We start from the raw sequence: 24,280 nt of genomic DNA on the forward strand, positions 1-24,280 counted from the left end.
GGGCTGAGGCGGGGCCTCGCGAGGAGGGCGGGGCCGGGCGCGGCGGCGGGCGGGTGCCAGCGCTGCCGTTCGCCGCTGGAGCTCCAGGTGGAGCTGTGCCGCCGCGCTGCCTCCAGGAAGCCTCACGGGCCTTCGTCGGCCTGGCCGCGGCGCCGGCTCCCAGGATGCAGTGTGGAGTGGCCGGGCGCTGACGGTGGCGGTGCGGCTGCGGGCAGAGCGGCGGGAGGCCGGCCTGCGAGGAGCGCGGCGGGGAAGGCAGCGGTGCTGCCGGCGGAGAGGACCCGGCGGCCGGGCCTGCGTGGGGCCGCGCGCCGCGGCGTCGACTTCCTCCGCGCCGGGCAGGACAGCGCAGGGCCATGGCCGAGGCGGCCGCGGCTCCGGTAAGGGCGGCCCGCGCGCTTGGCCCGCGCGGCCTCGGGCCCCGGAAGGCCGGGGCCCAGCACACAGTGCCGCAGGCCCCAGGAGGGCTTCCGGGCCAGACCGGGCCTGCGAGTCCTGGGGCTGCGGCGAGCGGCCGCGAGGTCCGCCGGGGCCTACCGGACCGGGTGGAGCCGGGAACGGCCGTCCGCGCTCCGGAGGCCGACCCGCGCCAAGTTCCCGGTCTGCGCGTCCCCGGGCCGGGCTCCTTCCTCGGCGCCGGGCCGGAGCTTCCCTCCCCCAGCTCCCCCAGCGGCCTGGTGGCACCTGGGAGGTGTCCGACGTCGATTCCGCATACACTGAGCACCCACTATGTGCCCGGCCCTCCCCGGGCGGCGCGCGAGGGCTGCTCCCATTTGTCCAGCCAGGCTGGCGCTGTGCTCAGCCCCGTTTAGGCATGATTTCTGTCCTCACTGCAAACCTGTGGGGTAGTTACTATTTTATAATTATTATTTTGTACAAAAGAGAAGCTGGAGGCCCAGCGAAAACTTGCCGAGAATCTTCGAGAGAAAGTGTGGGAAGACAGTGCTTACAGTTCAGTGACTGTGATAAGAAAAGCAGACAGGTACACGAGTAGCCATATGGTCAAACAGAAAGAGCTTGTAGCAACTTGGTGGAAACGAAGTTCGAATAAGCAGGTGCTTAGCAGACCCTGTTCCTCCTACCTGGCCAGGTAGTCTATGCGTCTGTGAACTGAGTTAACTAGGGCTTCATAGGGCTTGGGCCGAGAGAGACAAGGCACAGAGACAGGACAGTACAGGACCGGTCCACAAGCCTGGAGATATGGTTTTGGTTATGAGCTGCAGAGTTGGAAGGGGCTGGAAGGCCTGGACTTCGTCATGTGGGTGGGGAACAGTGGAAGGATTTGGCGTCCTCTTAAACCAGTGGCTCCTCTCAAGCTCAGAGTTTTGGCTTCCCTGCCTGTTTTGCAGTTGGCTGCTCCACCTTCCCTTTGAGTGAGCAAGGTGCTAGGCTTAAGCAGTGCACAGGGCACACAGTTCAAAGTTCCATGGACCCCACAGAAATAGTTCAAACAACAACAAAAACCCGACCCATTGTTCAGATGTTGAACAAGAATAACATCACTGAGGTGGATGTTTGTGCAGATGCCCTTTTGTGTACCACAGAGGTTGCAGCAGAGGGAATGGTGGCAAAGTACAAGGATACATCTGAAATAAGCTCTGGGATAATCCCAATCAGGGCTAGCCCTAAAGAAGAAGAGGCCAGAGGTACCCTCCCACAGCAGATTTTCCCTTACAACAGTTCTGCCCATCAGAATCCATCTTCTGAGACCCACTGAAAGTCCTCAGTCAGAGCTAATGCACCTCCTGTACAGCCTGAGAAACTCTGGAGGACCATGCAGACCAGCTTTTCTGCCTCTGGTCAAGCCCTCTTGGCCCCATTTTCTGATGTGTCTTCCCACATTCTGGTTCCCAGGGACTCAGATGAGTCCACACTAGTTCCTAGATGTCACTTTTATTTTACAAGAAGTCATCTACCTTTTTTTGTTAAAGAGTATCCTTCTGGAATGTAAGGAACATTTGTCTTCAGGCACTGAGCAGAAGAGGCACCCATGCAGGGATCTCCAATCTGTCCTGGGGGTTGCACCTTGGATATACATGAAGGAGCTCTTCCTGTGTCCCACCCAAAATGTGTTCTTCATCTCCAGTGGGCAGTCACTAAAGCCTCTGCCATTCTCAGTGGCAGGGATGTATCAGTCTTGTGATTGTTGTTGCATGTGTAAAAGTCTACCTTCCCCACCAGATTAAGTATGTCCCTGATCTCAGGACAGCTTGTGTCTGAGACTGATTCATACCTTGCAGGAGTCACTTCAGGACTTGGGGTGGTAAAGGCAAGGAGGAGCAAAGGTTCAGCACCATCCAAGCATGTTCTTGGTCAATCTGGAATATGTGAGACTTTATCACAGAAACAAAATATTCATCTCTTTGATTGGTTAAAATTGGCAGTAATGGTAATTTTAGCTCATGGGGGAGGGACAGTTAGGAAGGGACCAAATCAGGTTGTCCTGGAGGAAAGGGAATTGGCCATTGAGCTTATCTGTCTGTAAGAGGGGACATGAGATGCTCTTTTAAAAAGCACTTGAGCAACCCCTTGTTTGTGCCTCTCAGTTGAAGCAGCTGGAGTTTTTGCTGGGTCATCATCAGGCAGTTCCTGTGTGATTGTGACAGAAGTGCAGGCTGGGCCCTAGTAAATCTGCAGTTTATCGTTTCTCCACTAAAACGCCCAGCAATGCTAAGTCACAGATTATTTTGCAAAATCGCACTGTGTGTTTACCATGTGTTTAGTGCTGTGCTGTGAAAAGAAATAATGTCCACCAGGAGAGATGTTCAGTGTAGGGACATATAGGAGCTGACTGGATAGGGTGGAAAGGGCCAAGATAGAAATCTGCACAGTGCTGTGGGGTCCTGAGCAAGGCACCTGACAGCCTCAGGCCAGATCTTTAAACCCAAAGAGGCTGTCACTAGGCAAGATCTGGTGCGTGATATAGGATGTTCCCACTTCCAGCATTCTTGGGCTCCCCACTCCCAGCTTGGCTCCCCATGCGTGAGATAGAAGGATCACAGTGCGAAGAATAATGCAGGTTTCTCCTCTTTCTTGAAGATTTCTCCATGGACAATGGCAGCTACAATTCAGGCCATGGAGAGGAAGATTGAATCACAGGCCGCTCGACTGCTTTCTCTAGAAGGCCGAACTGGGATGGCAGAGAAGAAGCTGGCTGACTGTGAGAAGACAGCCGTGGAGCTCAGCAGCCAGCTGGAGGGCAAGTGGGCTGTGCTGGGAACCCTGCTGCAGGAGTATGGGCTGCTGCAGCGGCGGCTGGAGAACGTGGAGAATCTGTTGCGCAACCGGAACTTCTGGATTCTGAGACTTCCCCCTGGCAGCAAGGGCGAGGTCCCCAAGGTAGCTTTTGGGGGCCCTGAGATGGGGAGCCCAAGGGTCCATGCCTGCAAGGATGTGGGTGAGTGAGTGTGAATTGTGGTTTCGGGTTCCTGTGACCTCTGATGATGTGGCCATGTATTTTTCTGAGCAGGAGTGGGGCAAGCTAGAGGACTGGCAGAAGGAGCTCTACAAGCACGTGATGAGGGGCAACTATGAGACACTGGTCTCTCTGGGTAAGGCCTGACACATGCCTCTGTAAGGTGGGATTTTAGAGTCCCCAGACCTCTTTGTGATATAGTTGTTTTCAGTGGTGTCTATATAGATCCCTAGATACTATGAGCAAGGAGACTCCTCCCATGTTCTGGGGTGAAGAGTCAGGTACTCCCTTCTGTTTGGAGTAGCAGACCTAGGAAAGCGGTAGCCTCTGTCCTCACCAGGCCCAAAGTATGGACATCTCTGCTTTTGCCGAGACTAGAGTGCAGGTGTGTCGCAGCTCTCCAGTGTTTTTAATCCACTCTACTTTCGCAAAGGAATTGTTCTTTCACCATCAATTGGGTGGCTTTTATGTGACACATCACAGGGTGCCCCAAAGCCCTGTTACTCCAGCCCCCTCCTCTTGGCCTTACTTTCTAATCAGGAGTGTTTCGTGGACTGAGTGAGTCTCACAGTATGTTCTGCTCTGCAGGCATGCTGCTGCTTAGTGTGCCTCTGTATCCTACACTGCTAGCTCTGTGGACAGATGACGCTTGGGGTGGGGTCTTTCATATGCATTGTTCAGTATGCAGTAGCATTCTCCCACCCCCTAGAGTCGACACAAGCTCGTCCCTAGACGTTGCAGCAGAATGCCTACCATTGAGAACTGCTGTTTGGTTCCACTCAAGACATTTAGTTTCTAGGCTGTTAGTGATTTTACAGCTGCCTATCACCATTTCTGATGAGAATGTGGCAAAATTAACCCTTTGTCTTTCCTCAGACTATGCCATCTCCAAACCCGAGGTCCTCTCCCAGATTGAACAAGGCAAGGAGCCATGCACTTGGCGTCGGGCCGGCCCCAAGGTCCCGGAAGTTCCTGTGGACCCAAGTCCAGGTGAAAGGTTGGGAAAAGATCAGGGACACACCAGGTGACCAAATGAACATAGAAAAATAGGGTTGGTGCTACTCTTCTTTCCAGAAAGACACAGTGTTTCAAATGTAAATCCTTCATGGTTGAGCCATAACTGACTTACTCAGCCATGGTGTAGAAACTAGTAATTTGTATCTTGGACATAGATAGCAAAGCCAGAAGCAGGGTCACAGAATTAGGGGTAAGAGAAGAGGGAGTGAAGCTCGAGCTGCTCAGGAGTCATCCAGTTTTTAAAACACTGGAAGTTTCAAAACGCACTGGCAAGCTATGTGGTCCAGTGTGACTAGAACATGTGTCTATTTCAGGGGACTTGGGTACTGAACACAGTGTCTCACACTTCCCTGCAGCAGTCAGCACCTCTTCAAGTTTAGGAAGAATAGGGATGCCGGGTTCCTACGTGGAAGACCTTGCTGAGTCATTTACAAGTGACATTGACTCTGCTAAGCCTCTGCCTCCCTTGTCTGTCCTTTGCCTGTCCTGCCACCTTGGGTTTGTCATTTTTGATACTGTGTTACTCAGATCTTCCTGTGGTTAATTCCTATGTAGTTAATTGTGTTGAGTTTTGTTGGTACCAAGGACAGTGGGTCAGCTGGATGGTGGAAAGGTGTCTACTGAGTTCGCTGCCTGGTGGGGGACAGATGTCACCTTGACTTCCAAGCCAAGGGTGAAAGGTTCCTGGTATCTGCTTTTATTTCTTAGTGTTTGTAACATGTGGTACTTTCCCTGGTGAGAACCAGTAGGGTCCAAGAAACAGCCAGTTGGTGGCCCTCACTGTCCACTGCCCTTTAGAATTTGTCAGCAGTAGTCGCATGCTGCCTTTCTTCCCTCCTCAGTCCTGGCATCTGGGTCCCTGCCTTCCTCTCACTCTTGATTGAGTCAGTCCATGCCCTTGTCAGGCCTCATCTCTTCTCCTCACACCCTAATATCTCCATGGTACTTTTCAGGACCCGCCATCTGTCTTGCTCAGGCTGAGCCCTCGCGCTCTCTTTCCAAGTGCTGCTGCCCTGCTGTTCTTTTGTCCTCTTCCCCATGTCCCTTTGACACTGGCTTTCAGGAGGCAGGTGTCCTTGCCCTCATCACTGATCCTTGCTAAACTGCCTTGAGAGCTCTTCCCTCCTCTACACCTCTACCACCTTGTCATCCTTCAGCCTCACTACTTGTGAAGATTGCTAGAGCCATGTGGTGGTCCTGCCACTCTTGATGTTTGCCTCATCCCTTCCGCTGTCCCCATCCCTAGTTTGTATCCCACAGCCACTTCCTGCTTCTAGTTCTTCCAGTTCTTAGAACCTCAAGTTCAACAGGTCCTCAATCTGTAGGACCTTCAAAGCCTTCTCTCTCCTCATCCTCCTTTCCCTGTGGCTATCACTAATTACCCCCTCATACACTCTCTCCCTCACTTTCCCTCTATTTATTCTATCTACTTGGCAAAGCCGTAATCTCAGAGAAATCATCTGCCTGCTCTGCACCTGCACGCAGGCAGCTGCCAGTGGCAAACCTATAACCCTACAGCCAGCCTCATCTGGTATTCCTGACCAACATTTAGTGGGGGCTTTTTATCTGCCAGTAGTCACCAGCATTATCTCAGTTGCCGCACTAGCTCAGGCTGGCAAATTATGGCTCAGAGACCAAACCTACCCCTATTTATAGAGAGAGAGCTCACAACCAACAATTTCAGTTTATATTAAAAGATCACTTTTAATTTTAAAAACCTACTCTTGCAGGGAAGGGCTAAAGAGATGGATCAGTGGTTGAGAGCACATGTTGCTCTTGTAGAGGACCCAGGTTCTTTTCCCAGCACCCGCATGGTGTTTCACATCATCTGTAACTCCATTCTAAGGAATCTGATACCTTCTGCATCAAGCACACATGTGGTACATGTATATACATATAGACTGAACATTTACATACATAAGATAAAGTAAATCTAAAATCTATGCACATATGGATATATATATCATAGGTATAATATATATTAGGGTTTTTTGTTTTTATTTTTTTAAGAAAAAAATTCTCATGGCCCTCTGACTCCTGGTGCCCTGCTTGTTCTGTGCCTGCTGCTCTGCTTACCTGGCCACTCTGTAGTCTTTGGATATTTTTTGATATCCCTTCTGCCTAGCCCAAGACTCTGCCCTATGCCACCTTCTCAAGGGCAGCAGATATTCCCGCCCTTGATCCCACTCCTCTCCCAAGACTGCCCCACTTCTCTGGCCTCCAGTCAAGCTTCAGAGGGAGCATATACGTTTCCAAGCCATCCCTTTTAATCTGGGAGCCTCTTCCACTAATCCTGACCATCTCAGTCTCCAGTGAACTGCTGATGCCAAAATGCTGGCCTTCCTCATTGTGTCTGAAGTGTTTGCCCCATAACTCACTGTTTTAATCCATTCTCCATTATTACTGAGTACCATAGACTGGGTCATTATAGATTCCCCCATAGGCCTGGCCTGGAGGCTGGAGAGTTAAGGTCAAAGGGGCCATATCTGATGTGACCCTTCTTGATGAAAGCAAGAAAGGATATCCCATTGTGGGACAGCAAATCCTCCTTCCCCTTGTTACAAAGCCACTCAGGCTATTTTGGGGGATCCCACACTCATGACCTTATCTAATCCCGATTGCCTCCAAAGGCTCCGCCTCTAATACCATTAACAAGAATCAAGGGACTAAGTTTCCAGCACAGGGATTCCAGGGACACACCCAACCATAGCATTGCTTCCTGAAGTCATGTCTTTGGAGACACAGGACAGCTCCATCTCCTGTGGTTCCTGCCCCACCCCTTGATGTCCTTCCTTTGCTGTTTCCTGTGGCCTTGGGACCTTTCTGAAATGGTGTCCCCCTCATCTTCACAGTCCCTTCCTCATGACAGCTTAGGTCTCAGCACCTGTGTCTAGATGTGTGCCCCTAGCCTTGACTTCTGCCTGAATTTCCCACACCCCACTGCCTATGCTGTGTCTCCACTTGGATGGCCCATAGATAGCCATGGCAAGTGTATCCGAGGTAAGCTAGTAATCTCTCTTTGAAACCCATTCTTCCCCCATTCTCCTTGGCTTCTCCATCCATCCAGCTGTAAGCCAAAAACCCAAGTTCTCTGGCCCTCTGTTTACAATACACATCCACTTTCTCTCTTCTTAGCCCTCCCACTCAGTTATCTAGACTGCTTCCAAAGCCTCAGTCTCTTGCTGAGAGATTGCCATCATTGGTCCTGCCCTTAGCCCCTACAGTCTGCTTGGACCCAGCAGAGAGCCGCGTAAAATGCACATTCTAACTTTCCATCCAGTCTCCACAGCCAGCCATCCTCCCATTTTCCTGTCTTTCTGCTCTCTTCCCACTGTCCTCTAAGCTATTTGTTCAGCATTCAGGCTTCTGGTCCCAGATCCCTGAATGGTGTACTTCTTCAGAGCCACTACAGGGAGGCCTTTGCGTGGGACTTTCCTCAGATTTCCCCATTCAATATTCTAGTCTCTCTTTGTTTCAGGTGTTGTGTATTTATCTATTCTTTATATGCATGTCCTCCCTCCCATTTATAAATCTCAGACGATAAAAAGTATGTGTTTTTTGTTCATGGAATCATTCCATACTCAGAATATTTCATGACAGAGTAGGAATTCAGGAAGTGGTCTTGAGTGTGTGCTCAGTCCGTCCTCTAAGATGTGTCTGTGGTCTGGTGTTTGGAATGTGTCTCTGGTATCATTAGCTGCCTTTGCAGACTCAGTCAGTCTCTGTTGCTGGATTTTTTTTCTTTTCTTTTTTTACTCTTTTAATCTTTTGGGGGTCTGCCACTTAGCTCCCAAATAAGTCACACAGGAACTTTTTTTTCTTATAAATGCCTTAACCTCACTTTTTCTAGCCAGCTTTTTTTTTTTTAACTTAAATTATCCCGTCTACCTTTTGCCTCTGGGCCTTTTCCTTTTCTTACTTCTGTGTACCTTACTTTCACTCTTCCTCCAGGACTGGCTGTGTGGCTGGCCCTCAAGGCCTCCTCTTCTTGTTCTCTTGCTCCTTAATCTCTCTTGCTTCCCTATCCCTCTCTTTATCCATTTATTCTCTCTGCCTGCCAGCCCCACCTATCCTTTCTCCTGCCTTGCTATTGGCCGTTCAGCTCTTTAATAGACCCATCGGGTATTTTAGACAGACACAGTAACACAGCTTCACAGAGTTAAACAAATGCAACATAAAAGAATGCAACACATCTTTGCATCATTAAAGCAGATGTTCCACAGCATAAACAAATGTAACACATCTTAAAATAATATTCCACAACAAGTCCCTTTTTTTTTTTTTTTTTTTTTTTCGAGACAGGGTTTCTCTGTGGTTTTGGAGCCTGTCCTGGAACTAGCTCTTGTAGACCAGGCTGGTCTCGAACTCACAGAGATCCGCCTGCCTCTGCCTCCTGAGTGCTAGGATTAAAGGCGTGCGCCACCACCGCCCGGCTAACAAGTCCCATTTTTCATGCAGTTACTACTTGCCCTTGTGTTTTGGAAAGCCAATATAAATGTCATTTTATTTTTATTCTGTATTTCACATTTGTTTGTACTAACATATTAGGGTGTTGTTGCTGTGGAAGATAGTCCTGCTGTTTTGGTTCAGGCCTTCCAGCCATAGCCTCGGTACTTGTGTTAGAGGCAGGGCCTATTGCACCTGGACCAGGCTTTTCAGCAGGTGCTTGATATTTGAAAAACAACTGTATAGCTGGTTGCGACACGCCCCTGTAATCTCAGGATTTGAAAGAAGACGACGCTTGAGATCAGCTAGGAGTACATTAGTGAAGCCTGTCAAACAAGATAAAAGAAAAATCTGGGCATAGTAATGTATGCCAGTGTTTTGGAGGCTGAGACAGATGGATTGCAATGAGTTCCAGGTTACCCAGTGCTACATAGTAAGACCCAATAAAAATAAAACAGCAACAACAAAAGAAGAAAGAAACTGTTGCAGTGTATTTTCCAGTAATGTCTAATGGTAGTGGCATCCTTGAGCACATCTTTGTATCAACATGTAAATGTTTCTTTGGAGCAGACTAAGGTGCTTCCCTGTGTCAGTCTTGGTCACCCCTTGCAGTACTACTGCTCTCCCCAGAATCAACAGAAGCCTCTTCCATCAGCATTATGAAATGTGTTTCTGACATCTTTTCACAATTAGCATTTGACAGTGAGGCAGGCGTGAAATTGTATCTCAGTTTAATTTCTGTTTCTCCAACTGAATATCATAGCACACAAAGGAAAAAGTTCACCTCAGGGCAAACAGAAAGCAGAGCAAAGATATTGTCTTAATTTTTTCTTTAAAAGATTTATGTATATGAACGTCTTGTCTGTATTTATGTATGTGCACCATGTATGTGCAGCACCTACAGAGGCCAGAAGAGGGCATCATCATATTCCCTCTAGAACTAGAGTTACGGACTGTTGTGAGCCACCATGTGAATGCTGGGAACTGAACCTGGGTCCTAGGCAAGAACAACAAATGCTCTTAGAGGCTGAGCCATCTCTACAACCCCTTTGAATAGTTTTAAGTTACACTTTAAATTTAGGGGTGTGGGTGTGCATGTACACTTGCACACGCCATGTACACATGGAAGTCAGAGGGCAGCTTGTGGGATACGTTCTCTTGTCCCATGTGGATCCTGGGGATCAAACTCAGCAGCTGCACATTGATCCATCTCACCAGCCCATGTATTTTCCAAATACATTTTTAAAGGTTTTGTTTTTTAAATGTAAGTCCTTAATCCATCTAGAATTAATATATTTTTTGCGAGGGGGGGGGGTGTTTTTGTTTTTGGGTTTTTTTGGGTTTTTTGAAACGGTTTCTCTGTGTATCTTTGGCTGTCCTGGAATTCACTCTGTAGACCAGGCTGGCCTCAAACTCACAGAGATCTTCCTGCCTCTGCCTCCCAAGTGATGGGATTAAAGGCATGTGCCACCACTCCCAGCCAAAAATCGGAAACTCAGTATCATCCTTGACTACTGAGAAAGTTGGAGGGATGGCTAACAGGCCCTGCCCAAAATACTTGCCACCAAGCCTAGTGACCTGAGTTTGATCTGTAGGACTCACATAGTAAGAGAGAAACAACTCCTGAAAGTTTCCCTCTGACCTCTACACATATGGGCACTGGCACTCACACACACATACATAATAATAAGAAATGTTTAAAAACTAATTGGAGACAGGCTTAAAATACATGAGACCCTGACTCAAAGCATACATTAATTAGTAAATACTCCTGTCCTGGCTGGTTTGTAATATCACCGCCAGCTTGAACTAGTTTCTGCATATCCACAAGGCTGTTGGAGGGCTCTTTGTTCTCTCTGTTGTCTGTCTGTCTCGACCAACACCACTTTGTTCAGTTCCTCCAAACCTTAACTCGTGGATCAAACCTGCCCTGCTTGCTCTTGGAACTGTTCTGCTGTTGTTGGATATTTGTTCTTTGATATGCATTTTGGAATCTTTATGTTCTCAAGAAAAATCTTCTTGGGAGCATGGGTGAATTGTATTCGTTTGCTTTATAATTTAACTTCTGGAGAATTGCCATCGTTACAACTCTGAGCTTTTCTGTCCACGGGAAGACTCATTTATTGACAGTTTCATAGGTGGTTGGATAAGGTTTCACAGTCTTGTTCTGGTAGTTGTTTCTCTAAAAAATAGGGGTTTTTTAAACTTAATTTTGTGTTTTATATAGTTGTAACAGGGATACTTGTGATATGCTTTGACTTCATTAGGTTAAAAAAATGCTTCTCTTATTAGGTATGGTGAGTCATCTATTCAGACATCTTCGGTTCTTTAAACCTTTACAAAAAAGTCATGGCGGTGCTAGGGATAAAGCCCAGGGTCTTGTACAACATTGTTTTTCTGCTCTAATAAGATGTTGTGGAATAGACACCTTTGCTGCTAATTGTAGAAGGAGTGGCGGGCTGTGTCCCGCCACCCGCTAGCTTTGCCCAAAATAATTACACGGAAACTGTATTCTTTTAAAACACTGCCTGGCCCATAGTTTCAGCCTCTTATTGGCTAATTCTCACATCTTCCTTTAACCCATATTTAGTAATCTGTGTAGCACCATGAGGTGTGGCTTACCAGGAGAGATCTTAACCTGCGTCCATCTCGGAGAGGAGAAGCATGGAGACTCACTATGGTGACTGCCTGAAGCGTCTCCCCACTCCTGCTACCCAGCATTTTGTTCTGTCTACTCCGCCTACCTAATTTTCTGTTCTCTTAAAGGGCCAAGGCAGTTTTCTTTATTAATTAACCAATAAAAATAACATAGACAGATAACTCTCCTCCATCAGCTAATGTTTCTTTTTATCAGGTGGTTTTGTTTTCAGCACTAAAGATCAAACTCAGGGCCTTGTTTATGGCAGGCTGGCATTCTCTCACTGAGCTATATGAGGAGAGTTCTTGGGTGCTTGTCTTAAAGGAAAGAATTCATCAGAAGGGCTCAGTTTAAGCTATGATTTACTCAGTACAATTAAGCAAAGTCATAGTGTGTTCCATATAGCTGGGGAAAGGCTGACCCAAGGGTGGGTAGCTGAAAAAGATGTTGCACTTGTTATTTTTGTAAGACGTGTTGTGAATATTTATGAGGTGCATAGCCTATTTGTGTGGTAAAGTAACCTTTTCCCTCCCAAGTCATGGCACACTGGAGCACATTTCTAGGGCATTTCTTCCCATGCTCTTTCTTAGAAACCCACTAAAGAGATCAAAAATCACAATAAATGGTATTTTAAACCTGGGTCCTGGGAGGATATGTATCCTTTGTTGGTTCACATGTGTGGCAACTGGGAAAGTGCCCCCTCCTTCTAGCTTTAATATAGTGGGAATAACCTAACTGCAGTTTAAGAATGTTCCGCCACAATGTGGCATTTTGAACATAGACCCAGCTACAAAGATAATGGATTCCATTTCCTTGGTTACCTCACATCTGAAGCCTGCCTACTGAGACTCAGGATTATAGGTGTGTGTCATCATATCTGGCTTGGAATTTACTTTAAAGTGTCTTCTAAAGGGGGGCTGGAGAGATGGCTTAGTGTTTAAGAGTACTGGCAGCTTTTCCAGAGGACTCGGGTTCAATTCCCAGCACCCACATGGCAGCTCACAACTGCTTGTAACTCCAGTTTCAAGGGATCCAACACTCTCATATTAGGCAAAACTCCAGTACACATGAAATAAGAAAAAAAATCTTCTCAAGGGCCAGGCATGGTGGTGCGCACCTTTAATTTGGGAGATTAATTATGTAATCTCTGATGTACATAACAAGAGTCAGTAAATCTCTGGTCTACATAGCACGTTCCAAGCCAGCTAAGACCACATAGTGAGACCCTGTCTCAAGAAAACAAAGTATCTAGCTGGGTGGTGGTGTACATCTTTAATCCCAGCACTGTGAGGCAAGGGCAGATGGATCTCTTGTTAGTTCAAAGCCTGCTTGGTCTACAGAGTGAGTTTGAGTTCTAGGATAGCCAGGACTGTAATGTCCATACTACTAAGTGTATTACGATCCTGTAGTGCCTGTACTACATGTAACTACGATATGACACCTGTAGCTTACATGCATACCCGTATCCTTCTACTTATATCTAGCCAAAACTTGTGGATGGTTTTGGGGCAGTTGTGTGGAAATCCAGTATAGAGACTTGCATGCATGTGGTCACCAAGCACTTTATCGCATCTCCTAGCCAGAAGTGTTTATTGTGGACAAGTATTATTATCAAACATAGAGGGTTCCTTTTGGTTTGGGGGTTGTTTGTTTGTTGTTTTTTGTTTTGATTTGGGGTTTTTTGAGACAGGATTTCTCTGTGTAGTCCTGGCTGTCCTGGAACTAGCTCTTATAGACTAGGCTGACCTCAAACTCACGGAGATCTGCCTCCCGAGTGTGCCACCACCACTCAACCTCCTTTTATTTTTTAATAGTGTGATTTTTCTGCATCACACATAATATGAAAAATACCCAGGAACAGGATGATGAAGTATCTAGAATGCAGTGAACAACTTGGATGCCAAACACCTAGCATGAGAATTGAGCACCACTAGAACCTTCCAGAGTCTGAGTCCCTTCCAAGTCCCAGCCCTTCCCTTTTTATTAACAAACAGAAATCAGGCACTGAGCAGATCATTCCCTACCTTTCTTTATATTGTTATTTTCTGTGTGTATTACCAAAAACCATTGTTTGTTTTGGCCTGGTTTTAGAGTTTTTATGAATGGTACCATGGTGCATATTTTCTTCTTGGGCTTGCTTTTCTCATTGGACATTTGTGCTTGAGCCCTCTATGTTGATAGAAAACCATATTTCCATGATTTTCCTTTCAAAGTTTTTAATTAACACATTGCATTTACTTCTTTTATTGTTGGGGAGTATTTGCATTTTGTCTATGTTTTGGGTTATTTGGGGTTAGTTGTGGGTTTTGGTTTGGTTTGGTTGTTTTGCTATAAGGACATGCTGTTGTGAAAATTCTTAGGCATTTGCAAAGTTTCTCTATTATAGACCTGGAAGTGACGCCCATAAAAAAGTGGCCCTGGCCGGGCAGTGGTGGCACACGCCTTTAATCCCAGCACTCGGGAGGCAGAGGCAGGCGGATCTCTGTGAGTTCGAGGCCAGCCTGGTCTACAAGAGCTAGTTCCAGGCCAGGCTCTAAAAAAGCTGCAGAGAAACCCTGTCTCGAAAAACCAAAAAAAAAAAAAAAGAAAAAAGAAAAGAAAAGAAAAGAAAGTGGCCCTGAAGTGGGGTTATCAGCAGGCCCTGGGGCTCCTGCCTCACTCAGAAGGTGTTTCTTTCTGACCATCGTGTGGAGTGCAATGGCTTTGAGTGCATGTGAGATGGAGCCCTGTGTGCTGTGCTCATGGCCAGTCTGCTTGTCTGCTGAGTTTTTCTTATTCACTTGTAGTTCTTTACATGTATGAATAAGAATCTTTCTATGTGTACTGATACTTTCTCAAGTTGAAAGTATCACCTTGAAAAGTATTGATTGTTTTGTGTGCTGGAGCTGGAACTCCAGGCCATGTATACAATAGACAGTCCTCTTCTGCTGAACAGTGTGCTCCATGCTGTATTTTAAAACCCAGATGCTTCTCAGGCCACTTTACTTAGATTTGATAGTCTTTCCCTGTATGCATGAGTTTTTTGTGTCTCCAGCAATTAAATATTTCCCAGTTTCCAGATCGTAAAGTCTTGTATTTCCTACTGAAAGTTTCAAGCTTTGCTTTACATATTCAAGTCCTTAGCCCAGCAGGATTAGGCTTAGGCTTTTTTGCTGAGCAGCAGAGAAGACCTTGGTACTTTCATACTAGCACTTCGTTTTTTTTCCTGTACTGTTGTGAGAAAATTTTCACTGCCTAATCAAGTGTCATGAAAAATACAAGTGGGGTTTTGAAATTGCAAAGTATTGACACTTTTCACTCTCAGAGTTACGTTATACTTGATGACCTGCAGTCCTAAGTTTTCACTAAGTTTTCATAATTTTATGCTCAAAAGGTCTTATACTTTTTCTTTATATTTCTATGTACCATGTGTACTTTGTTTTTTTTTGTTGCTGTTGTTGTTTTAATTGCTATGCTTAATGGTATCTTGTTGTAACTAGTAGTGTCTATTTATTGCTGATTTATGGGGACTAGAGGCAGGAAACACCCCTCCCATCTAGCAGGAGCTCTGTGGAGATGCTGTTTTCAGTCCTCTGCCCTTCATACAGCCCGCCTCTGATAGTGTGAAGTAACACACCACACTGGAGAGATGAGGATCAGGAGCTAGAACAGCGTAGCTACCTGGCTACCTCCTGAGACAGGTGTCTTCAACTTTTCTGTTAGGAACAGAATCCAGCCCAGCCCAGGTTAACTTCTGATACTAGGGTCATTGTAAAAATGTTCTTTGTCCACAGATGAACGTGAAAATCTGAATTATCATCATAAAAATAGCTTAGCTGAGCCGCTTTTGTCCTTTGTTTCTTGTGTTAAGATCCATGACAGGAGAAAAATAACAATTGTTTGGCTCCTCAGAACACTAGTAATGTATTAAAAAGGTAGTTGTGAGGCCGGGTTTGGTGGTGCACAACTTTAAGCCCAGCTCTGGGAGACAGGCAGGCAGATTTCTCTTGAGTTCAAGGCCAGCCTGGTCTACAGAGTGAGTTCCAGAACAGTTAGGTATACAGGTCTACACAGAGAAACCCTGTTTCGAAAAAACAAAAAGAAGGAAAGAAAGAAAGAGCAGTTGCTTCTCATTTGTTGACATTTCTAGAAATCTTGCTGAAATTCTTATTAATACTAAATAACTTTTCTAATAATTGTCTAATTCCAAATTTTCTGAGAAATTAATCACATCATTAATTAATAAAGATGTATTGGTTTTTGTTTTCAAATGTGTAATGACTTCAGTAGAAAATAGGCACCCTAGTGTGATATAGATATAATAGTGGGTACCCTAGTGATGTACGTGATAATGGGCACTCCAGTGATTCATGGTTTTAAAGAGACTGCTTTGAACTTTCCACATTGAAAATGCCACTAAACGAGTCCTACAGTTCCGGGAGGCTAGGGGTTTCCAACATCCAACAGGAGGGACTTGAGACTTTTATAGGATGGATTTGTTATTGTCTTTGGCATCTATCAAGATGGTACTTGTTTGTTTGTTTGTTCCTGTAGTGTACTAATACAGTAAATTACATTATTTCCTAAAGTTGAGCCAACCTTGTGATCCTGGAAAAGCCTTACTGCATCATGACCATTTATGTACACTGTAGATTTGTTATGCTGAGTGTATGTCAGTTAGACTGTAATTTTCCTTTTGTAGACCGCCTCCTCCTGCTTTTAGTATTAATGATATAAGCCATTATGTGGTCTCCATTGTTATTTGCTTAGTTTGCTTGATGTTGGAATGATCTACTCTGGGTGTAAAAAAGACACCATTGAAGCCACGTGGGTCTCAGTTTTTCTTTGCTGGAGGCTTTAGACAGATTTAGTGTATTTTAGTTATAAGATTATTTAGGTATTCTGTTCCTTTTGGGGTGTTTTGGCATGTTGTAATTTTTCTAGGGATGCGTTCATTTAGAATACCATTCACAGTGTGCTCCTCACCATGCTAACCTCAGCTGCATCATGCTCAGACCATCAGGGTATTCTCTCTTTTCTCCTCGTACTTTTACTAGAGATGAACTGACTTAATATTCTTTTCAGCAAACTAATCTTATGTTCTCCGCATTATTTTCTCATATTCTAATTTACTAATTTCACTCTCATGTCTTTCCTCCTCTCTCAAACTGGGAATTAAACCTAGGGCTTCACATATGCTAGGCCAGTACTCTCTACCTAGCACTGTGTACCCAGCTGTTTTTGTTTGTCTGATTGACTTTGTTTATTCCCCACTTCTTGAGGCAGAGTCTCAGAACATGGCCCAGGTTACGATAAATAATGTGCTTATGACCCTCTCCCACTGCCTGCCAAGAAGCTGGGACTAGAGGCCTGAGCATAGGGCAGCTTCCTTCTGCTCTTTAAAGGCTTTTGTTTTGAGGCCAGCCTGGTCTACACAGTGAATTCCAGGACAGCGGCCTACATAGAGAGACCCTGTGTTAGTGTTCAGGCATTTGTACTGGCCTGCCTTTAGGGTCCTGACAGGATACGTCCTCAGCTGCAGCAACTAAAGGCACCTCCTGTGCTCATTTGCTACCTTCCCTTTAAAAGGTCAACCTTGCCACCTCTCTCTCTCTCCCTCCCCCTCTCTCTCTCCCTCCCTCTCTCCCTCCCTCCTCTTTCCTCTTCCAATAAACTTCCTATGTGAGCTTTGTTACATGGCATGACTTCTCTTTGTGGCATTTTTTTAATTACAACACCCTGTCTCAAATAAATAAGTAAATGAAGGCTTTTGTTGTCAGTATTGCTTCATTTATGATACTTTGCATTACCTGACTAGCCCATTAATTTTCGTTTCATCTTTTCTGCTATAAATATGCAAAAGTATGTGTATGTAGGAGCTGGTGGAATACCTGCTAGCTCAAGGAGCCATCAGTCCAATCCCCAGCACTACATTTAAAAAAAAAAAAAAAAAAAAAGATGATGGTACGTTCAGGTAATCCCAGGACTTGGGAAGTAAAGGCAGATGGATCAGAAGCTTAAGTTCGGGCTGGAGAGATGGCTCAGCAGTTAAGAGCACTGTGGCTGCTCTTCCAGAGGACCTGAGTTCAATTCCTAGCAACCACACAGTAGCTCACAACCATCTGTAATGAGATCTGGTGCCTCTCACTCCATCCCCTAATTGAATTGCTTTCCTTTACCTCTGGACTCTTTCTTTTAAGCTCATTCAGGGTAAGATAGAGTTGAGAGGTCAAGCATTCCTTATTACATACAAATGAGAGCAAAACTCCAGGGCAGCTAGGAATTACCCTTGGATCTGCTCTAGCCCTGAACCTGTCTGTATGTTTTTCCTTCTCACCAACCCACGCACCCTATGCCATGGCTTTCATGCACTGTTGGACCCTAAGGATCTCCTTGATCATATAAACATCCAGCTCAGGCCTGAGGGGCTCACATGCTCTCCTTTTCCTAGGCTCCGGAGCTCCAGTTCCTGCCCCTGACCTCCTGATGCAGATCAAGCAGGAAGGGGAGCTCCAGCTACAGGAGCAGCAGGCTCTAGGTGTGGAAGCCTGGGCAGCTGGACAGCCAGATATTGGGGAAGAGCCCTGGGGCCTCAGCCAGTTGGACTCTGGGGCAGGAGACATCTCCACAGATGCTACCTCTGGTAAGTAATTGTGACAGGGGAGCAGATTCTGGCATGAGTTTTAGGGACTGAGGGTAGAGGTTGGGAAGGTGCCTAAAAGCATATGAGGAACTGTGAGCTCTCAGAAGATCTAGCCTAGGGGTTGCAAAGAGGGCTCAGTGATTAAGAGCACTGAGTGTTCTTCCAGGGACACAGGTTCAATTCCCAACACCCATGTGGCAGTCATAAGGGGATCTGATGGCCCCTTCTGGCCTCTGAGGGTACAAAGCATGCATATGGTGCACAGACATACATGCAGGCAAAACACCCATCTGTATAAAATAAAAATAAACCTTAAAAAGAAGAAAAAAATCTGGCCTGACAAGAAGTTTTTCAAACCTTCCTTGAGGCATAGGCTCGCCTTTTGTTGGAGAAAGGTGAGTTGATAACATCTGACTTTTCCAGTGCTTCAGAGAGGCCAGTGCACATGGACATTCAGAGCAGGGCTTTTAGGGTTTCGCTGCCCTGCCTCACCCTCCCTCAGTTTTCATGTTCACTATTCTCCCGTGTCCGTGTCCTTCCCCTAACCCACAGGCTACAATTTCTCTTCCTTACAGGTGTCCATTCCAACTTTTCAACCACCATCCCGCCCACTTCCTGGCAAGCAGATCTCCCTCCCCACCACCCCTCTTCAGCATGCTCAGATGGGACACTGAAGCTCAACACAGCAGCATCCACAGAAGGTACAGGAGTGGCAGGAAAGGAGAACGAATGCCTGGCCTGGGAGCCTATTCTTACTGGTCAATTGTCCCATCCTTCCAGCCACCATGCACTGAGTCTGATCTTACAGCTCTGTGCCTTCTGCTCTCTTCTCCAGAACTCTCTGATTTGAACAGCCTTTCTTGAGGATGCTGATATTTTTTATAGATATAGATAGTTCCTTTTGTGTAGAGTTAGCCAGTCTATTCAAATAGTCTGATTTCTTGGAGGACAGACCTTCCCCTCCCCCCAGGCAACCTGTGGCTCCCATGGCACAGATGCAAACAGACTGAGTTAAAACCACTTCCTAGATAGCAGTGCTGCCAAAGACAGCGGAAGCCAAAGTTGGAAAGAACAACTCTCACATTCTTGTATTCATTCTCTTGTTTGAAGGCCAATTATCTGTTACCTTAATAAAAATTTCTGTCATCTTTTTTTACCACCCGTAAATACACTAAAAATCCAATAACAAGCCTTGGGGTTGAAATTCAATATATTTATATAAAGTCAAACAGTTCTATTTGTTCAGTAACATTTTGGTCATCAGGTAACTGCAGTTACTGTGTACCAGATGGCATGCTGAGGTACCTTTAGATGTGTTGTCCAAGCTAATCTTGTTGCCCTGTGTAGTTGGGCATTCACAGTGGAGCTGTGGTTAAGAAATGTGTCTGACAGCTGTACAAAGTCCCAGATGCCTCAGAGGCCAAGCTTGTGCTTCTGCATTACTTTTAGTACATGGCCATCACATTCAGAATCCCTTTCTTAGAATAAACTCATGATTTAACAGCCAAAGAAAGAGAAAACAGAATCTGGAGGCGAAATTTAGGGTTGCTTTTACAGTGGGGAAGTCACCGGGCCAGATGAAGCTTTTGGCTAGCTTCTCAAACAGAACGGATTGCTCGTTTGAGCTGTGGTGTTCCCATGGGGCTGACCAATTGCTGCGCTTCCAGATGAAGGGGCTGACCCTGTGTCCTTTAATAATGTCCAGAATGATCTCTGCTCTTTTCTCTTCTCAGCAGACGTAAAAATTGTTATCAAAACAGAAGTCCAGGAAGAGGAGGTAGTGGCCACACCTGTGCATCCCACCGACCTGGAGGCTCATGGGACTTTGTTTGCACCAGGCCAAGCTGCAAGATTCTTTCCTAGTCCCGTCCAGGAAGGAGCCTGGGAAAGTCAGGGCAGTTCTTTCCCTAGCCAGGACACGGTGCTTGGGCTGCGGGAGCCCACTAGGCCAGAGAGGGACATTGGTGAGCTCAGTCCTGCCATAGCACAGGAGGAGGCCCCTCCTGGGGATTGGCTCTTCGGTGGTGTCCGGTGGGGCTGGAATTTCCGGTGCAAACCTCCAGTGGGCCTGAACCCAAGGACGGTGCCTGAGGGGCTCCCTTTTTCCTCTCCTGACAATGGAGATGCCATCTTGGACCCCAGCCAGGCTTCAAGACCCTTCAACGATCCCTGCAAATATCCCGGCCGGACAAAAGGCTTTGGTCATAAGCCAGGACAGAAGAAACACCCAGCAGCGCCACCCGGAGGCCGGCCCTTCACCTGTGCCACATGCGGAAAGAGCTTCCAGCTGCAGGTGAGCCTGAGTGCTCACCAGCGCAGCTGTGGACTGCCTGACGGGGCGGGCACGGGGGCAGCTTCTACCGCTACTGGAGGTGGAGGTGGCAGTAGTGGTGGAGGCGGAGGCAGCAGCGGAGGCGGGGGTAGCGCACGGGACAGCAGCGCCCTGCGATGCGGGGAGTGTGGCCGCTGCTTCACACGCCCCGCACACCTCATCCGCCACCGCATGTTACACACTGGTGAGCGGCCCTTCCCTTGCACCGAGTGTGAGAAGCGTTTCACAGAGCGTTCCAAGCTTATCGACCACTACCGAACGCACACGGGTGTGCGGCCCTTCACCTGCACAGTGTGTGGCAAGAGCTTCATCCGCAAGGACCACCTCCGCAAGCACCAGCGCAACCACCCGGCAGTGGCCAAGGCGCCCACCCATGGGCAGCCACTCCCACCACTGCCAGCTCCTCCCGACCCCTTCAAGAACCCCGCAGCCAAAGGACCCATGGCTTCAACAGACCTTGTGACTGACTGGACTTGTGGCCTAAGTGTCCTGGGACCTACTGATGGTGGAGGGGACCTGTGAGGGCCCCCAACCCTTCTGTGGTCCCTGCAGGCCACAAATGTACAAAGTCCCGTGTGCAGATAGCAGGGTGGCCAGAAAGCTCAGAAGCAAAAAGGGAGACTTGGCAGAGAATCAAATTCCCTGTTGCTGAACTGATCATTGGAAAGAAACTCAATGCAGCCTCCACCTAAAGAGAGTAGGATTCCGACTGTGAGACTGAACACCTTAGTAGAATCTTAAGTAATTTAATTACAAACCCGTTTTTGTTTTTCTCTTTAATTCTTGAGAAAAAAAAAGATGGAAAATAGTAGCAACACCAGTTGAAGTTCTGAGGTGTACTTGTGGCTTTCAGGGGTGTGTGTCCACCTTGTCTTACTAGTGTTGGAAAGGTGGTCAGTGGGAAGACCAGACTTGGACCATGCAGTCCTATGGCAGGTGAGTTCCCATTCTGTCCAGGAAGCTGGTCTGGACCTTAGGCTCTGGGTGATGAGGGCACTGGGGCCTAGACAGCTTCCACTCAGCAGTAAGGACTCCTTACTTTCTGAAAAGACCCTAATGCCCAGCCCTGACTTTCCGCTTTTTGAGCCATCGGTGGTCCCTGTCCAAGGTGGTAACGTTCACTGTAGTCGTGACTCCTGGGCTGGCTAGGAAGAGTCGCACTGCGTTGTAGTCGTGTTAGATCTGGAAGGGGTTGGGCCCTTGAACATGAGGTCACAGAAAGCCAGGGCCGCCCATCTTGGGCTATGTCTGTTATCCATAGATGCTTCTCTTGGCTGCCCATTGTGCAGTATGTTCATTTTCAAAGTGGCTCCACCTCACATTGGGAAGCAGCAGATGGGTGGTTCTTTTAAAGAACAAATAAAGGGCTCAAAGGGGACACAGCCTCTAACTACAAGTACTGTGTGCTCCAGGAACTGGGAAGAGCTCCAGCTGAGGCTCAGCTCTCGTGGAACACCAGTTTAGGGAAGGAGAGGTTTTTGAGGTCTTGCCCTCTTAAAAAATTTGTCCCACACAAATGGATCAGATCATCCAGACACAGAGAACGGCCTCGGCAGCTCAAGCTGGACGGCCCCCAGTATGTGTGCTTCCGCATGACTAGACACACAGGTAGTTGGAATGCCAGGTAACTGGGTAAGTGGCTTCCTCAGGCTTGCCTGGATTATCTTCACAATGGAATTAGAGCTAGGTCCAAGTTCTGTCAGTACAGTGCTGTCCCCACCACACATAGCCATTCCCATTTTGTTAAAGCAGCCACTGGTCCTCTTCCCCAAGTGGGTAATGACTCCCTGAAGAGGGCAGAGACTATAGTGCCCATTCAACTCCCTTCTGCGTACTTTTATTAGAAATAGACTAGTTAAGAAGATTGTTTCTATGTACTGTATATTTTGTACCTGTTTACACTTCTAATATTGATATAACTGATATTTTGAAAAACAAATGAACAGAAAACATCCTGTTAAAATAAAACCTAACCAGCACCAAGGCTGTTTGATGGATCCATTCTTAGACCTTTGGCCATTTTTACTGCTGCTTCTAAACAGCATCTCTAGGAGGCCATGCCCCAAGCCCACAGCTAACACTTGGCCACTCTGGGAACATGAGGTGATTTCAGGGCAGTTTGGCTCTCTGGAGATAAACTGGATTTTGGAGAGAGAATCAAAGCCTACCAATCACTTTGCTACAGACTGTAAATACAGTTTATATACTTTAGTTTACTCTGAGATGGTATTCAGGAAGATAGGATACTCTTGGAGAAAACTATGGAATATCAAGAAAATGAATGTAAGCTATTGAGTCCTCTCACCCTTCCTTGCCTGGAGAGGTGGCAGTACCTCTAGATGCAACCTGGTCTTGCTGCTTCCAGTGGCATTTCTGCCATACTCCCACCCAAGGGCTAATCAGTGTTGACATTTTACCTCACGCTTTTGGAATTTTTCATCTTTGTCATAATTTTTTAAGGAAAAGAAAAAATATTTTGGGGGCTGGAGAGATGGCTTAGCAGTTAAGAGCACTTGTTGCTCTTGCAGAGACCCAAGTTCAATTCCCAGCACCCGTGTTAGATGCTGTGAGCCTCCTGTAATTCTAGCTCCAGTGGCTCTGACACCCCCGCCCTCAAAGACACCTGCACTCATGAGCACATGCTCCCACACAAATATGCATAATTAAGAATAAAGATATATACAATTTTATTCTTCACTTATTTCATATTATTTTTTCCTGAAGGACATAAGAATGTGACAGAGGGATGGTTCTACCAGGCCCGTGATGGAGAATCATGACAGTGCCTAACTCTTTGCTAACTTGACCCCTTCCTTTACTTCTGGTCATCTCTCCCCTTGGCTGTCCCCAGTACTGAAAGCCAGCAAGGAGGCCTACCCAGTTCACTGTGCCCTTGTCTACCCCAACCTCTCCACTCCTGCATGCAAAACTAATAAGCCAGAGAGCCAATAAAGGATTTCTCCATCCTGGGCTGAGTGTCACTTGCCAGATGACAAAAGACAAGATGGGTGAAGCTGCATTTTAACCATATCAGTAACATCATGCGGTGGTGCATTCCATCATCCCAGCAACTAGAAGGCAAAGGCAGGAGGGCCATTGCAATTCAAAGCCAACCTGGTCTACATAGTTCCAAGTAAGGCAGGGCTTTTCATAGTGAGGCCCTGTAAAAATAAATAAAACACAGCTGGAAAGTAACTATCATTTTTTAAAAAGTTCTTTTCGTGTGTGTGCTTTTTTTTTTTTTTTTTTTTTGGTTTGGTTTTTCGAGACAGGGTTTCTCTGTGGCTTTGGAGCCTGTCCTGGAACTAGCTCTTGTAGACCAGGCTGGCCTCGAACTCACAGAGATCCGCCTGCCTCTGCCTCCCGAGTGCTGGAATTAAAGGCGTGCGCCACCACCTCATGTGTGTGCTTTTGTGTGTTCATGTGTACCATGTGTGTACAGCAGCCCTCAGAAGTCAGAAGAGGGTATTTACATTGCCTGGAACTGGAGTAGCAGGCACCTGTGAGTCACTACACTGGTTCTGGAAATCAAACTAGGTCCTGTGCAAGAGCAGCAAGTGCTTTTAACTGCTAAGACATTATCTCCAACCCAACTATGATCTTTCTAAACACTTAACTCTCCTACATCACTGAAAGTCTCACTGCCACAGAGGCCCCGTTCCATGCTCCCTGGTTGGCACAGGAGTCTCCATTACCCGCTGGTTAAAATCTAAAACTGAGCATAGCAGTTCTAACCGGGGGGGAGGGGGGGTCCATTGTGCTTTCCCATGTTCCATTTGCATCTCACCGTAGACAAACTGAGCCACCGCT

General features: G+C 46.8%; 1 protein-coding gene and 1 pseudogene across 2 annotated transcripts; both read left to right on the forward strand.

Annotated features, from left to right (window-relative positions):
- Positions 1-185: 185 nt before the first annotated feature.
- Positions 186-23,665, forward strand: Znf746 (zinc finger protein 746). 2 transcript variants are annotated; one of them, XM_038318048.1, is made up of 7 exons: positions 186-380; positions 3,040-3,339; positions 3,470-3,551; positions 4,292-4,405; positions 17,947-18,138; positions 18,714-18,839; positions 19,875-23,665. In XM_038318048.1, exons 1-7 carry the CDS (start codon positions 357-359, stop codon positions 20,990-20,992), a joined length of 1,956 nt encoding a protein of 651 aa, XP_038173976.1. In that variant the 5' UTR covers positions 186-356; the 3' UTR covers positions 20,993-23,665. The 2 variants fall into 2 exon arrangements, with proteins under 2 accessions (XP_038173976.1, XP_038173975.1); XM_038318047.1 differs by having other exon boundaries at positions 188-380; positions 19,872-23,665.
- The window catches only part of LOC121677095, a 59,258-nt pseudogene continuing 57,065 nt past the window's right edge, over positions 22,088-24,280 (forward strand).

The sequence above is a fragment of the Arvicola amphibius genome, chromosome 2 (genome assembly GCF_903992535.2).
Source record: "Arvicola amphibius chromosome 2, mArvAmp1.2, whole genome shotgun sequence".
NCBI classification, from domain to species: Eukaryota; Metazoa; Chordata; class Mammalia; order Rodentia; family Cricetidae; genus Arvicola; species Arvicola amphibius.